Genomic DNA, 17559 nt, shown 5'->3' on the forward strand with positions numbered 1-17559 from the left:
AAAATGTTCTGTAACTTTTTTACGGCAATAAAATATGGCAGAACGCAACACGTTTTTTTAAGCGCTTTGCGGCTTTGGGCTGGAAATTAAGAAACAACTTTAAAAATTAACGTAAAACAAAATTCGCTTTGACTTGTAGCTTTCAAAATGTGAGCCGGACGCCTGCATTTAGCGGTCGTGAAAAATTCTACAATTCAGTTTCTTTCAAAATTTTTGTTATAGTGTGATAGCCAGCTCTATAAGAATTAATTTGATATAGGGGTTTACCTATCTACAGTTTAAACCGGACGCGCTAAATCGATTAGACGTGAGTTACTTCTAAAGGTATACGGTAACCTTAAGCTCTCTAATAAATTACGTTCTGAATGACGTATCCGTCATCGTAATCTATATTTTACCTGTATTAGCTGCTAATACCAGCATAAAATATCTCATGGTTAAAAAATCAGCCATAAATACTATTTGTTTTATTTTCATCAGTCTGCATTGTTGTCATCATCATGTTGCTCGATCCAGCTCAACCACTACTCCCAATGACGAAGCACTCCCCGACCGGGTTTTCTTGAGGGCTCTTGACGAATGACCCGCGGAGATCTTTCCGTGCAGCCAATATGTCACTAATGCGCCTTTACCCTGGAGAGGAAAAATAACATAAAAAATTTATTAGTTTAATTTGTCTGACTGACAGCTTCAAAGCAAAGGTCGCGTTTTCATTGTTGTTTTCCTGCAAAGCTTGTCAATTTTCATTTACTCACGTTACATGCATTCAAAATGTTTTGTAATTAGTGGAGTGGAGCTCAATAGGTCTTATCATGGTTTTCGACGCCATCTTGACGGGTAGGCAAAGAGGTCAGAAATTACAGTGTTTACATGGGAATCCGATTTTTTTTTCCCGCAAGCCGCGTCTACCCAGCCAAATTTACAGATAGTGTATGGAAAATTAGAAAAATTAACTGAGCATCTTCTAGCCAAGCTAATCTTTAAAAGTTAGTGAATACAATCTTCTACCTAGTATTTTAACGTTGCGATTCACAAATTGTGTAAAATTCAATTTTGGAAAAAGTTATTTGCCATCGGATTTCCATACAGACATTCTAGTTTCTGACCGCTTTGCCTACCCGTCAAGATGGCGTCGAAAACCGTGAAAACGGCCTATTATGATACAACTGACAGCGACTGACAAGACAGGATTAAGATATCAGTGTTCAGCCATAGTTGCTCACAAACCTTGATATCAATAGATCCTCGTTCCTTCATGATATATCCACCAGTCCTCTTCAGGTAATATCTGGTAGCTCCACTGATGTGGATCTTTAAAGCTGTTGTGGCATCAAATTTGAATTAAGAATATTTACTTCATTATAACTTCCTCGTTTGTGTTTCAGTAATTAAACGTAGCACGAGCCAAGTTCGTTCAAAGTAACCTTTTGCCGCTCTTGTACCTCTGGTACATCATTCTTATACAGCGATTTAAACCAAAAGACAAAAAAAAAAAAAGGAAAACAGGAAAAAAAAAGAAAAAAAAAACAGAAAAATCAGAAAACAGAAACTTGACTTCGCTTGACTCGAACTTGATTCGTGCAACGATACAAATCTCATTTATTCATTGAATGTACAAACCAAAGCTTGGCATTGTCTGCGCACCTATTGTATACGACGCGGGATATTTGAGGACACGAGACGTGAAATTTAAGGAGTGGCGAATGGTAAATGCGAGACGTTTCGAGACGACGAGATTAGCGTTTTTCTTTGCGAGCCCGAGACATTTTGATTTTTTCAATTGCGAGACCGAGACTTTAAAGTGTTTTGAATGCGAACTCAAGACGTTCAGGTTCTAAGGTGTTGTGATGTCATTTAATTTTACTAAAAAAAATAAACAAATCGGCATTTCGCGACTTTCTTAGCCTTGAAAAAAATCGAGACTGCGAGACAGCCTTGTGAGAAAAATCGAGACTGCGAGACGCACATAACTGCTAAAAAACGAGACTGCGAGACCCGTGAAATTCGGCGAAAATTTTGCGAGACCCATGTTTTTTTGAAGGACCATTCGCCACCCCTAATTTAGAAATTGCTTTCAAGCCAATGCAGTGTTCCTATAAGTAGTATATTACAGAGCTTTGATTTTGCGGCGCTTGTTTATGCCTTCTTAGAAGTGGCTAAAGTAAAACCCTTTTTACTTAGTTCGTCGAGTAAGGAGCGAAATACAACATAGCCGCTATAAAAACTGGAATACGCATGGTGCTTCACAAAATAACAAAAAGGTAGGAAAGAAAGGATCTCAAACAGCAACGTGCTTAAAATATTTTTTCTCCCTAACATTGGTTGAACAATCATTTCTTAGAATTCGTGGCAGATCAAAACTTTACCACCTAGTTAATAACTTTTCCTTCTCGTCACGAGTCTGTTTAAAGATGGATCGATTGGTTCGGAGAAATTTTAGCTCATCGCTGAAAGAGATAAACATATATCTTGATCTACGAACCTTCTCCGTTAGATTCCATTCTTGAAGCAGTGTTAACTGTATCACCAAACAGACAGTAACGAGGCATTTTCAAGCCAACAACGCCTGCACACACGGGACCTTGAACATAAAGATGACACACCACTTCTTTCAGTTTAAACTGAATACTTCACAAGTGAAGACTACAGCGAACATGAACTCACCGCTATGGATGCCAATTCTCAGCTTTAGCTTCTCGTCAGGACGGTGCCGTATTTTAAACTTCTCCACAGATTGCAGAAGATGAAGCGCCATGCATGCTATTTCCTCGGCGTGTTGATGCCCGTTTCTGATTGGTAGACCAGAGACTACCATGTATGCGTCGCCAATCGTCTCAACCTTGGAGTGAAATCAAAGTCATTTGAAATGGGTTCGTTGTTTCGTTTAGAAGAACAGAAATAGGAAACTATTGTGATTTAAAATCAAATAGCAATTTCATTAGAAATAAAGACCTTATAAACATCATATCCCTGAAGTATAGCATCAAACGTGGTATAGAGGTCATTCAGCAAAGTCACAATCTACAAGTTAAAAAAAAAGATAATAGAAAAATGAAAAGCGGGAAATGAAAACTTACGAGCTATTTAGTATTAGAAAAGAACAAGAGAACGCAAAAATTGTTAGTAATAATCATCGGTCAGACGGTCCACGGTTTAGCACATTGTAGGATCTGGTCGGGTACAGCGCTAGCTGTGGCTAAACAGTTCAATATGTACAAACCTGAGATTTGTTTTGTTTTCTTCAGTAGGTAAAAGTTAAGATCGGTAATATGAGCACTGATATTAGAAATGAAACCCATAATTTAATAATGTTGCTGGTTGGGTGGACGGTGCTTACTGCATTTAGGGCGCTGAACCGAAGTAGATTGGGCTGGGTCAGTTTAAGTAGCCTCTAGAGAAGGTGCGCCGATCAGACTGTAAAGTAACTGATTCTAATCGGACTCCGCTCAAGGCTGGCAGATTGAAAAAATTGTAAAGCAGGAAGCTGGTGGAGAGAATGAGCAAGAAAATTAACTCTTCCAGTTCAGAAAACTTCACCTGTAATGGAGTACTTTCTGATGAGAGTGCTGTGAATCCCACGATGTCACTGAAGAACATCGTCACCTCGTCAAAGCTTTCAGCTTCCACCGGTCGTCCACTCTTTAACTGATCAGCAACACTCCTTTTGAAATATATAAATTAATACCAAATAATTGGAAAGGACGATTCTCATTCTTTTGGTGTTTACGTCACTGTTTCTCTACATAGCACTAGCTGTATTCCGCATTGCATCCAAATAATATTATGATCTCCAGGTTATTCCTAATACCTTACATATTTTCCTTTTTACCTTTATTATAGTTCCCTGTTATTTCTATCCCGTTCCTCTTTCACTTTACAAACTTTGTTGCTTCTCACTATGATCAACGAAAACTTGTTCCCCACCCACTCCCACAATATGTACGAGTGTATAAATGACATGATTACTTTGGAAGCATGCTGTGAAGCAGTTCCTCTGTCCTCTTCTTTTCTTCAATCCACTGTTCCGTTCGTTTCTCCACAAGTTTTTCCAAATTGAGTGAGTGCTCTTCCAGCATGTAGATTATTTTATCCACGAGGTTATTCCTTGAAAAGGGCACAAGTACAAGTCAATAAGTTATGCACAAAGACAACGGTACCGTCCAAGATGCATAACTGGTTTGTAAAAATCTGAGCTAGGAAATTGCTAGTTGTATTTCTTATCCCCTTCGATGTGCATGCTAGTCCGTGACAGAGTATCCCCTCCAGAATAAATTCACCGGTACCCATACACACTTCTGGGTGGACGGAGGCATTATGAGAGTGAAGGGTCTTTTCCAAGAGCTTAGTGACACAATGACTTCGATCAGGGCACAAAGCCGAGCTGCTCGAACCGGAGTTCTGCGCGCTAACCATTAGCCTTCTTCGTCCCCCAAACAGATACAACAGAACCACCCATAAAGCTAAGGGAAATTAGGGACAGCAATGAAAACTGTTTTATAATAACATGACCTCGCGGAGCTTTTCACAGTAGGCTGTGCTGCGAATCTTAGCGACTGTACCATGAGGACAAGTGGTATAGCAAATCCGCTTTGCCTTACTTTCCTCCATGTAGTTTCTTCAGTAGCTTTCGAATCTCCCAAAAATCAGGTCTTTCCTCTGGAATCTCCCGCCAGCACATTCTCATCACGAGTTGTAGATCGTCATTCGCTACATTGGTAGGGAGAGGAGGGCGAAAAGGAGGTCTGGTAGCGGCTAAAACGCGCCCTAAAATTTCTGGGAAGAAAACAACCAATCAGATTACTACAGTAAGTAGCATGTCAGGTCATATAAAGTCGGAACTGTCTTTGCCTTAGGTGACACCTAGTCAAGAAAAAGATAGGTACAGGTGCACGTTCTGTTTCTGCAGGTGGTTTAGGAAAACAAATATGGAAACACGGTGGTTTTGATACCAACACGTGCGGTAAAGTCCTGCCGTTAAACCATTTCAACATGCAGCTAGAGCATGTTAACTTCGTATTTGCATTCTGTTATTCTTGCAGATCCATTTCTCTGAAGAAGATCACTGAAGGCTGTCGAAAATTTAGTTGTTGTTCTCTTTTGAACATTGTAGACCTGTTTAAATAGTTTTTTTTTAAAGAATTATTCAGTGTACACAGATTGCACAAGCCGTTTTATACAGTGTAGGTTAGAAAGCAATCTATATATAGTTTTTCGCGTAGCAAGACTGCCATCTATGTTGGTATGGAATGTTACAACTTGCTTGTGATTTAAATTTTCCTACCTTCTGACTCTAAGTGGCAGTCACTATATGGCAAACTTCTGGTCTCCAACTCGTGAACAATGATTGCAAAGCTATAGACATCTCCTTTTGGAGTTCCCGTGTAACGCTTGTCTTTTTGACGCAAAATTTCTGGAGCAGTCCACAACAGTTCTTTATAATATAAATGATAAAACCTGTTGTCAGTCCATGTCCTACTTTTTTCAGCTTTATTGTACAGGCTAAGGTTTCAACTGAGTGTCGTACAACCAACTTCATTTGGTCAGTTCCAAGGACACAGACAAACCGGTGAACCAGTCAAATACACGAAGGCATGGTTTAAACACGGGAAAGCGTCAGCAAGCGTCTGATTGGTTGAGAAAAACGACTCAGTAATGCAAAACCAAATTAAAGCATACGCAAATTACTTTAGACACTTCTGTGAAAACCGTTGTATCATAATTCTTATCTAAGATGATTTTAATTACTGTAAATATAATTAAGGTGTTCGAGAGTGAATGATTTCATTGTAAGTGGTGAAGCGTAAACAGTCTATTGTTGCATTGTATTTTACGATGGAAATTACTATTTTCTAACAAATTAAAATGATTTCAAACCATACTTGAGCAATTGACTTGATAGTCGCGTCCTCTCACACTCAGTTGCTCGCTAGGGGACTTAAACTCTCTGAGCCCATGGTCTGTGATCTTTAAAATCCAGCGGCTATCAACCACACAGTTAGAGGAAGTGAGATGTCCATGAAACTTGATGTCTACACTGTGAAGGTATTGCATACCCTGGAGAAAACAAGTTAAAGAAATAGTATACAAACGATAAAAAACAATACAGAAAAGAGAGCAGTGACCAAAAAAACAAACGGATAATATAATAACAAAGGATGAAAAAACTAAGCAACATGAACGAACAAACATGTAATTATAAGCAACGTAACTAGCTGTAGTGTAATGTAAATATTGCATGTTAATGTAAGTCAAAGCTGTAACTTAGTGCCTTTTTTCTGTAAGTAGCGTATGGTAAGTTTGTTTTATGTAAGGAGTACATTGTAATGTGTAGATACAAAAGCATAGACTGTTTTGTAACTGTAGTGTAAGTTTAATTGTAATTAGTTTGAGCAATAAAAAACAAGCAAACAAACACACAAACAATCAGTCAAACAAAGACTCAGAACATAATGAAACACGGTAAGGAAGGAGAAAAAAGGCAACAGGAGCGCGCTTCTAGACACGTTCGTCTCCTTTCCGCCGTTTCTCAATTTAAAGTTTCCTTAATTTTGATAATTAAAAGTTATTGTAGCCACTTTAAAATGACGAAGACGGCAATACTATTAAAAAAAACAGATGGAAACAACTTTAAGAAAACAAACTGTGCAAATAACTGTAATGACAAACAATAGACCGCAAGGCTGATACCACGTGAAAGACGTTTCGAGACACCAACATGACAAGAACCGATAAAGCAGGATCGCAACTGTGGACAGCTGTTTCGTCCTTATTGAGACTCATCAGTACTGTATAGCAAAGATATGTAACGCCAGCCCAAGAGCCAACGCACATAAATTGCAAAATGACCCGTTCACTATATCAAGTTCCGTACTTTGAACTCACCTGCGCCCCGAGACACGCGCTGCCACATCACGTGTTTCGAGGCGCAAGGAGACAGAGTGTCACGATTGGTGTCTCGAAAAGGCAAAGTTAAATGTGGTTGGACAGGACCAACAATGCCAACCTAAACATTTAACCGCATGGACAACACCATGCTTAAAAGGAGCGCAGCGTATAGTATCAGCCTTGCAGTCTATTGTTTGTCATTACATATTTTTGCTGAGATCTCTTGTAGATCCAACGTTAGCAGCGTTTTTCGTATGCGGTCCCTTGCAGTTTCTGGTTACTCAAATAACTATGAGACTGACAAAGTAAGTAGAAAGACGTGGTTTTATCTTTTTGCGAGGAAAGGAAAACATGTTTTTCCTTTCGCCTGCAGTTAATTTATTTTATTTTACCGTGGCGATTTCCAGGATGAAAGAATATACGAATATGTTGTCCAGCTTTATCTCTTCGTTCAGAATAATTTCCTGAAATAAAAGACAAAAAATAAAATGAGATACGAGCGAAATTAGTGCACAAACATTACCAGTTCTCTTCAATATTCACCTGCAAGCTTCCTCTTGAACAATATTCTGTGAGAATGCAGATGTTTGAGGCTTCCACACATGCTCCAAAGAATCGGGTCAAGTTTGGGTGATGAACTTCACGAATCTGTAAAGATGACATTTGCTCTTTAAAGAGTGTGTGCACGTGTCTTCAAATACTTATTTTAAAAGAACGTGTTTCACCGTGTTGGCGGGAGAGTGAAATAACGGACACGAAATTGATGGGGTAAATCAGTTACCAGTCTTTCAGTTTAAATTTGAAAAAATAAAAATAAAAAATGATAATAATAATAATAATAATAATAATAATAATGCTAATGCTAGTGCTAACGCTAACGATAATGACAATGACAATGACAATGACAATGACAATGACAATGACAATGACAATGACAATGACAATGATAATGATAATGATAATGATAATGAATAAATGAATAAATGAATAAATGAATAAATGAATAAATAAATAAATAAAATAAAGTAAGGGTGCATTTTGCCCATTAGCTCGTCGTCGAAACCTTCTTCCGGACCGCTAATTTTAATGTGAGAATGCCAAGGGAGCCTTTTGTATTGTAACGTCTTGTTTAAAGTAATTTAACTAATCTAGTCATATATCTCTGATCAATCGTATCACTTACCAAACTGATCTGATATTTGATCGTGTCTACTGACCTGTTTTAGTTCAAGAAGCACCGTTCTTGTTAAGTGAACTTGATCCTTTTCGACTCGTTTTACAACTACGGGATTCCCCTGAGACGAAAAAGTTAAAACCATTTTTTCAGTTGTATTTTGAACGAAAACGTGTCTTATTTTTTAGGGCCTTCTAGATCTTCTAGGGATTTTCAGAAAAATGAGGAAACTAGGAGGAATAATTATCGTAAAGGAAAAAAAGCTTTTTGCTTGGACATCATCTTTCTCTGATTAAGAAACTAACAAAGTGACAGAAAAAAAAAAACAGGCAAACAAGAAATAAACAATTAAACACCTTAACGAAACTAACACTAAAACAACAACGCAACAACAAACGGACAAAATCGTATGGCTATCGATCTCTTTTGCTCATTTTTACGCTTGCATCACTCTGTGGATGTATGCTCACGGTATCACAATTAAGGACGCCTGCGCCTGTCAGAAACCTTCTACCTCATTGCCGAAATAATCTGTGATATAAAATACCCAGCTTGCGCACCTTAAAGGTTCCCACAGTAATGCCGGAATGTCTTCTGTTTGAGCCAGATATCTAAAATCATGGAAACATGACACTGGTTATGTTTAGTTGCAGAAACATTCTGTGATTCGTGGTCAACATGGGCGTGTATATACGAAGGCCAAAAATTTAAAGCTTCTTATTTACTAAATTTGCTTTATAAATGTCTAAAATAAGTTTTCTTAGATTCTTTTAAATTGTTTAAGAGCAATCATGCTGATTATAATCAACATAAGAAAGAGGAGAAGAGAAGAAAACGCGAAGGGAAGACAGAGGGAAAAAAGACAGAGGCGGAAGAGAAGAGATTAAGAAGAGAAGAGAAGAGAAAAGAACAGATTAGAAGAGAAGAGAAGGGGAGAGAGACGAAGCTAACGGAAGTTAAGCGATTGTAAAGAGAAGCGAAGAGAGGAGAATATAAACTTCATGTTAATGCTGTTAAAGAAATACATACCTCGCTTATGGTTGACAGCCTGGACATGCCGATACCCATTGCGGGACGAATTACAATATCTCTGTAGTTTACCTTCCATATCTGACTCGCAAGTTCTTTCTCAAACGCGTGCTTCCTGAGAGGGTAAACGTATTATAAGCTCACGATAAATAGAACGTACAATGGTACAATAAAGGAGTCGGTCCAAGAGTAGATAAAATTAATGGTCACTTGCGCCGTGTTAAATGTCCTCTACATTCCCCTGTTACAACCCAGTGTTGTAAATTATGCATTTCTCAATATATTCGTTATTACAATTGTTCCCTTCCGTTTAAGATGAAAGTCCTAGGTCTACTTTAGAGAAGTGTGTCTAGTCTCGAGAAGGAGTATGCCTTGGAGAAGGTTCTGAGCTCGTGTCCGTTTTAGAAACACCTGTTTGTCAGCAAGCGTCTTGCTCGTAAAAAAAGAGAAGAAAAAATTTTAGATATAAACAAAGAGTCTCCTTTCCCTAAGTTAGTTCAAATTCGTCGACCAAGAAGTTAGTGAAACAAAGCAAGGAGAAAAATGATAGTTTTCAGTTTTCGTCAAATTATTTCGAATCTTGCTTTTTTTTGTTTCTTGGCCATGTAAGTAAGTAAGTAAGTAAGTAAAGACTTTATTTAAAGAGGGTAGCACTAATTAAAATAGTATAAAAATACTAACAAACCAAAATAGTATAAAAATACTAACAAACCAGTGGCCCTCTAAAAATAATGCACAATAGGGATGTTAAAACTATGGCATAACTATGAGATAATATAACGAATAAAAATACAAGAGATAAGAGATAAAATCAATTAAAAGTACAAAAAGTATAACTAAATCACAGAATAAAATGATTTAAAAGCTGCTGTTCTTCAAAACATTTTTTCCAAAGAGAGTTCCTAAAAGAATTAAGCGACGCTATTTTCCGCTTGATAGCGGTAAGCTATCATGGTCAACGAACTAAGGACAAAGATGGGGTGCTAATATTTTACTAATCTTACCTGTAGTAAAAGATTACCAAAAATGTGCAAACAACAACAAGCAACGAAACTACGACAGAAGCTGAGATGTTTGCTATGGAGTTCCTTTGATGCGTAGGACCTTAGAGTAAAAGAGGTCAAATAAGCATTACTCTTGATTAATTATTATTTTCTCATATCACAATTTATCTCTCTTATCTTGTTTTTCGAACCCCATCGTGAATATTTTTACGATAGTCCTACACCTCTGATATACATGTTGGACGTCTCATTATTTCATTGAGCTTCACATTTACCATCATGAATGTCTTCTTTATCAGTACTGGAACGAGTACTTCTAAGTGCTAGTGTAGTAGATAAGTTATTTGTAATCTTAGAACAATTTAATTTGTAAGTTAAAGTAACTTTTTTTGAAGTCGCGATTCTGACATTCTACCCTCGTGCATCTTAGTTGATAAAGCCTATTTACGTTTGTCCTTGCATTTAACACTTGCACTAATCAACTCTTCTTTTTGCTATCATGTTTACTTCTGTAGTAAAAACAAGGCTTTGATACCACCATGTTTTCAGTTACCACTTACTCGGTGAAGGTGTGGGACAAAGCTCGCCCGTGAAGCCACACACAGGTCTGTGTGCTGGAGGAGATGTCCGTCGACCATCCTCAGACCAAGTGATATTAATCCCAGGGATAAGTTCAAGGATTTGGTTTGCATCTGTTTCATTTCGTTTAAATTGACCCACAGTCTTCATTTCTGTGGTTAACGAGAAAAAAATATTGTTGTACTGCTTAAACGGCAATTATCGGATAAAATTGAGTAGCGCATCGAGATTTGACAGTTAGTTTTGCCATTGTTTGGCAAAGATAGGAATACATTAACGACACTCGTTAATATTCAGGTAGTAAAACGTGTACCGTATGTGTGGCGATGTATCGAACTACAATACAAGAAAAAAAGCTGCAACAAAAATTTTCAAAAAAACAAGTGGTGGAAGGAATCAGCTTTGTTTCATAGAGATAACTGAAAAAGGATAGAGCATGGAAAGGATTTATACCGTGCTAGAGAATAACAGAGTAATGTATTGTCTTTTTGAGTACAACCAGAGCAGATTAGTCTGGTACACTCGTTGTATTTGTAATTTCCACGGTTTTTTACCTTTCAGGTTGCTGCTTTCGTAGAGTCACCGGCTGCTTTTGCGATTGTGAAACAACCGTGAGATTTTATTGCCGCGTAGACTTTGGAAAGATAGCTACTTTCCGGAGGAAGGTACTTTCGGAATGTTACTGTTGCAACTTACCACGCTCACCGCTCTCGTTGTGAACAAACTCAAGAAGTGTCATGTTGAATTCCACGTCTCCATTGTCATCCACACGTACGTCAAATCCAGCCATACCTGGCAAAACAACGAAATGTGAAGTATAAGTTCCTGTCTGTACCAAATTTCAACTGACGTTTTTGCAGTTAACACTTTGCTTGCTATGTCAGCGAACTTATGAGACGGTGACAACAGTCGGTCCTCGGACATGTTAATTGCTGTGAGACGTCTAAAATTTTGAAAATTTGAAACGCAACAATCACCGGTCATTTTGGATTTGTGTTTGGGAAAACCCGGACAGGAAATCACATTGTTGAGATGTCATCGATTTCGAAAAGCTCCAGTTTCAAAATATTTTCCGCTCACTCTAAAACTCAAAGCCAGCGTTTTCGAAAAGCTCCGTTTTCGTGTGGACGGTGGGCCTTAACGTAGAAATAGAGCTGTGTTATAAAGACAATTTACGATACTGCACTGTACCACCTTTCCACTACTGAAAACTTCTCGCTCTATCTTGGAAGGGTATAGCTATATTCTATGAACAGGACTGTTGCTAAATCCTCCAAAGAATTGACTTACTTTCAAATTCTGTTCTTTTCATATTATTAAACACGGCGGTTCCATTTCTCGGGTCTTGTTGATTTGCAAATGTCTTGTTCAGTGCCAAAGCGTACAAATGAACCGCATCATACAGATAGACAGCATAACGAAGTACCTTTAGAGCAAGGTAAAGCATGCATGCAATAAATACAGTGAGAAAAGCCTGAAGAAAGGAGAAAAGATTGGTAAAAAGAAAGAAAGAAAAACGTACGTGCTTTTAAAATAAAAGTTTTGCGTTTCTCTTTTACGTCGTTAGGGTTTATTGTTTCACTGCGTTTGAGGAATACTCCAACTTTTAGACATTGCAATTTTATGCGACTGCGACCCTCGTTGTGTGCATTAGTAGTTTTACAGCAGTGTACATTTACCTATCCTACTCTGTCTGTGAGATAATTTTAAGTTTCTAGCTCTGCCACTGTTTTTTGCGCACGCCATTTGGTCAGTTAATTTTGTTATTTAGACCGCCTGGAGCCCAGCTTCTTCTCATCTGAAATATCTCATTCCCAAGCACGTTGAGGTAAGGTTACCGCCGCAGTAGAACACGCCCAAGCCTACTGCAAAGTCGATAGAAGTAGCCTCGGTCCTAGATAAAATCACCTCTGTTCATACTTACTTTGTTCTGGGTCTCGTCGGGTCGTTTCCAAGGGAAGACCTTTGATTTCTCGATTACGCGCTCCTGGAACCTTTCGTACTTGGTGTAATTGTAAGGCCTGGGAACTAGGGTAAGTACCGAGTGCCAGGCTTTCTCAGCCTCGGTTTTGTCGACTTTACCACTGATCCCATACCACCAGTAGTCTAGACCCTGATCCTGGTGTATGTCAGAAATCGTACTTACAATGTACACGTAGTCACCATTTGTCATGCCTTGCCTTTTGGCAGCCACCATAAACGCAGGGGCATATTCTGGGTATGTGGCAAGTATTACAACTGAAAAAAATTAAAGCATTGGCTTATTAAATATACCCTTCAATAAAGTTCCTTCCTTCTTCATTCATTGAGGGAAAGTCGTTCCTACGTGCTGCAACAGTCTAGGACAAAAACCCAACCATGTCTAAGTGAAAATCAGCTTAACACCTTGGGGAAATTGAAAATTCTGTCTTTGTCGCCACAGACGGCATTCAACGAATGGAATGAATTAAAAAATTAACTGTCAACTGTCAAAAAGGGTAATGTTCTCCCGGTAACTAGTTTTGGCTTAGTCGAACTTGTAGTCCGTTTTCACGTTTATAAATGCATCGAAACCCCGTTAATCCGGTCACCAACGGGCCACACAAATCTGGCCATTTTAACAGCGTGGCGATATTGAAGGGTTCTTTAGTAAGAAAATGGCTGACTGAACGTTTCCTCGGGTCAGAATAAAGTGGCCGCAATAACGAGATGGCCTTATTAACAGGATGGCTGTACCACCGTAAGGGGGTTCCACTGTAGGTAACAGTTGTCCTTTTTTTAGTTTTTAGTACATCTAGGTAATTCAATGTCACCAATTAGTTTTTACAAAAGTGAATACCTGAACACTTACAGTAAGTTTTTCATTAATTCACCTCTCTTCAGTATTTATACCGTTGCGAACCAGACGGGCGACGATTTTCAAGATTAAGTGGGATCGGGACAACCACGAGCATCACTTATCATGAGTTATGCTTGCACGAAGTTGTGTCGTTGTCCATGGGAAAAATTGTCAATCAATTGCGAATTGCACTCTGAAATCATCACCAAAGGAGACTAGAATTATCTGTCCATCTTGGTGTGTGTTCTAGAAGAATTTTGGTGTGTTAGAAGGTGCTAAGTCAATTTTAGCGCCGTTTTGACCGAAACAGGGTAGACGCCCCATGATTGTACGTTCCCCTTTAAAGCTCTTAGAATGATAATCCGTCTCAGTTTTCCTTGCATTCTTCCTTCTTTGTTGTGACGTCTTTGGATTTTTTTACCTTGGTAAATTATTATCAGAGGAATTCGCTCTGATTTGAAACCGAATTTGTACATGGCAATAAGTGACTTAATTTTTGGTGACATAACTTCCCTTGAGAGCGTTACTCAACTTAAAACTGATCCTACTGTACTTACTGCGAGCCTTTGTCTTTATTTCATCCAAGACTTGATTAAACTTGCTTTCCTCATGTTCCATCGGCATCCTGGCCTCGTAGGAAACTTCAATCCCATTATCTTGAAAGAATGTCTTCATGTCCTCTTTCGTATTTTCCCATGGTTGTTGACCGAAACAGTTATCGCTATGGCAATAGACTATGGCTACTATTTTCCAAGAAAATTTCTTCAGCACTGCCAGGATGCTCTTGCTCAACTGAGAATTGGGTGGCCTGGTGCGTGCGAAGGTTGGATACAGCAGTTTGTTCGTGACGACGTCTTCGTCGCAAAACTAAAACAGATGACGAGAATGTCAAGGAACAGTTATTTATCTACGCATACAACAACTGGACGTATTCGATAGTCTTCAATTGTACAGGCTGATAAGATAACTGCAATCTGTTTTGCAATTTCTTTTCGATACGATTAGAGGTAAAAAGAATGCGAAGGCCTTCAAAACAAGGCGACTTCAACCACTGAGTCCAACTTGTGTTTTCTTTGGTTTCGATGTTGTCCTATATCATATCAAATTGATTGAGTGGAGCTGAACTGTATTTTACAATGTCAAATAAAAATAATAAAACACTCACTTGTTGAAGTCTTAGCAGTCTACAGTCGTCAGTTTCTTTGAATATTAAAATAGACTGTCAAAGCAGATATTTTCGGACGTGTATTAAAAGCTATTAATCTTTGCGAGACGTGCTTGATGAGATTCGAAATTTTTTTTTTTTGATGTATTTAGACTGAAATCCTACGATGTGATATCTAGCTCAGGAACTCTTGTTTTCATATGGCCACAAGTTAATAAAAAGAAAGCAAAAAGAAAGCTTCACCGTTTAGAATCGATATTGTTTTTATATACAACTCGAATTTCTGATCAGGTTTCATATTGAATATCTGAAGTTGAGAAGTAGTCTTGGATGCCGATATCTTCGAGTCATCACCATTTCACAGTCTTGGACCAGAATTACAATTAAAGCAGTTGGAGTATTTTAGAATCCGTCTTGCAAACTTTGCGATGGGTCGAACGGATAATCCTCAGTGGATTATCTGGGATTCCAAACTATTTTCCTTGTAAGCATGCCAGTTCGCTGTCATAATGTACTTGCAGGTGGTCCTAGTGATAAGCGACTCTGAAGGTTTTCCGTCTTCTTGACATCAGTAAATAGTGAAACACCGACACTGAGGGAAGCGACACTGGAGATACTAATGACCTTGGAGGGAAAATGTTTTGCCTTGAAGTGGAATTTTACAAAAACTAGGTCGAAAGTTCTCAATCTGAGGTATACATACCATGGTCACGGCTAAACTAGGCTTGTTCCTTTTTGCTCGTTGTTTGACTCTGCATCGACCCTGAGATTGTCGGCTGAACAAACTTCCGCGTTTCGAGGATGTTCGACGTGCTGTTTGAATTGTTGTCAATGAATCTCGCATGTTTAGGTTGACACGAATTTACCGTGCGATTCCCCGGTAAAAGAATTAAATCATACTAAAGATAAAAGGTTGCTAGACTGAGAAAATGGCTTGCATTAACGACCTCCGCCCTCCAAATGTCATTGTAGTTTTCTTTTGTTAAATACCCCCAAGGAAGACCCCAAAGTTAACCGGTTGATCAATAGCCATAAAGAAGATTCAGTTTAGGACAATAAGATATCCCAATCTCCCCTTCCATAAAAACTATCCGACCTTCGAGACCTTGAGATATTAAAGCAATTTAACTCACGTAAGAGATCATCGGCACATTCCACGCAGCGACCACTCGGGCTGCTGTCGCACAATAACTTTGATTTCCTGGTCCGATGAAAGCGTGGACTCCGCGAGCCTGCTGGTCGGTCATGGCGGAGATTCCCACCAGCTCGCTGCATCGCGTATCATTCCAGTCGAACGACAGAGTGAATTCCAGCGAAGTGCTGTTGTTTACTGTCTCTGCAGCCACAAGAAAAGCTGCTGCGAACGGGAGGTCAACCGTAATTAAATGCTCGCAGGACGTGAAAGGGTAAAGCAGCACCACAAGCACCTCTCTCTTGTTCCTGTTTGGTTCGCTATTTGTCTGGATTGAAGTCAAGTGGAAAAGAAACAAGGCGTACAGGATGGTTCTAAGCAGCCATGTTGCCATGTTTGTAAATTTCTTTCATTTACCGACGCTCAACAAATATTTTCTAGCTGCTTTGTGCCCGCGTAGAAAATCCAACTGCAGACAAATCTTGTCATCCTACTGACAAGTTAACTTATGTATAGAAAGAAATCTATTCAAACACTCGTCTAGCGTGATGTTTGCCATTGAGAACAGGTTATTTGAACGTGTAAATCTATTAGACATCTTAATTGAAATGAAACTGGTTAAGTTATAGTTACAAACAAGGACATTGTGAACCGTCGAACTTGAGCGAAATCCATTGGTCAAGAGGGTGCTCTGTCGACAGCCTGACAAAGGTTAATGCGTGACTATTTATTTACGGCTATACGTCAAGAAATATTTACCTTTAATTTTCTAATGCACTTTCAGCTGGAGACAAAATACCATTTAGCGAAAACTGACGCTAGAGACAAAATGCCATTAAGGGAAATTTTTATCGCAATACTCCGACATAATAGCTGTGTGACATCGAACGTCCGGCTTTGTTCGAAAAGTCTACTTCAAGCAGACCAGTTCATTTCCAATCTCTAATCTCGCTCACTCGCTCGCCGTCTGGCAGCGGTTTTATGTTGCGGATCGCGGATAGATGGAAATGTCAAGGTGTGTATTTTGGTGAGCCTTCTTCCTTCATCGGTATGTAATACATTTAACTTGTTTTCTGTCAACCACTTGATTCAGAATGGTTATAAATAGCAGTTAGGTTGAGTGAGAATTAGGGTCCAATATCCTGAGTTTGTATTCTAAGTATTGTTGAAATAATATTAAAACGAAATATGAATAGAATAAAACACAAAAAGCTGACATAATGGTAGTCTTGATAGCGCTTTCAACTTTATTTAAACGAGCAATCCTGATAATCCAGTCTATTAGAAACCTCAGTTACATCGAAAGCTCTTCAGTCGACCGGTGCGGTCACGACTGAGGACCGCGAGTAAATGCAAATGTCGCCAGGTTTGCTTTACTGTCACTTCCTTCTAGTCACCCAACCAATGAGAGTTCTTTGAACGAAGTTCTGAGTGATAAGTGTAACCATAGCTCGGTTCTTTAGCATAAAGCTGCCTTCACACTTACTTATTTTTCGCGCGTCGTAATTAATGACCATTGACCGGTTCGTGGTAGTTAACACTGAAGGATATTGCCAAAGCATGCGAGAAAGCTGGTGTAGCCGATCTTGGCAATAGAAAAATGAAACTTCTCCCAGAAGATCCCTTTAGGATCGCGATGATACTAAAATCCACTGGCAAAAATTAATGTCGCACAAGCGAATGGCTAATTGGATGTGTACCTTAGTTCAAAGTTGCTGTTTGCAGTACAGCACCTTAGCTTATTACGAATGCTGATTCATTACCTCTGTAAAA

At 38.9% G+C, this 17559-nt stretch overlaps 1 protein-coding gene across 1 annotated transcript; it reads right to left on the reverse strand.

The window, feature by feature from the left end:
* Window positions 1–28: 28 nt before the first annotated feature.
* LOC145488981 (speract receptor-like) lies at window positions 29–16326 on the reverse strand. The gene is made up of 22 exons (XM_081467857.1): window positions 15788–16326; window positions 14047–14356; window positions 12596–12909; window positions 11962–12097; window positions 11368–11463; window positions 10653–10823; window positions 10093–10192; window positions 9089–9203; window positions 8620–8670; window positions 8103–8180; window positions 7429–7533; window positions 7278–7349; window positions 5880–6054; window positions 5282–5431; window positions 4599–4773; window positions 3967–4104; window positions 3538–3661; window positions 2953–3021; window positions 2665–2839; window positions 2483–2581; window positions 1228–1319; window positions 29–633 (listed from the first exon to the last, which is right to left on the reverse strand). Exons 1-22 carry the CDS (start codon window positions 16178–16180, stop codon window positions 499–501), a joined length of 3273 nt encoding a protein of 1090 aa, XP_081323983.1. The 5' UTR covers window positions 16181–16326; the 3' UTR covers window positions 29–498.
* Between the last annotated feature and the right edge of the window lie 1233 nt (window positions 16327–17559).

The sequence above is a fragment of the Orbicella franksi genome, chromosome 6, assembly GCF_964199315.1.
Source record: "Orbicella franksi chromosome 6, jaOrbFran1.1, whole genome shotgun sequence".
Lineage (NCBI taxonomy): Eukaryota > Metazoa > Cnidaria > Anthozoa > Scleractinia > Merulinidae > Orbicella > Orbicella franksi.

What these genes read in the sequence shown, in the direction of transcription:
- LOC145488981 (XM_081467857.1), bottom strand. Translation starts at nt 16,180, where the DNA reads ATGGCAACATGGCTGCTTAGAACCATCCTGTACGCCTTGTTTCTTTTC. An exon ending in AGGGATATGATGTTTATAAG is followed by an intron (nt 2,840 to 2,952) that starts GTCTTTATTTCT and finishes TTTCACTCCAAG; the next exon opens with GTTGAGACGATTGGCGACGC. An exon ending in GAGAATTGGCATCCATAGCG is followed by an intron (nt 2,582 to 2,664) that starts GTGAGTTCATGT and finishes TTTATGTTCAAG; the next exon opens with GTCCCGTGTGTGCAGGCGTT.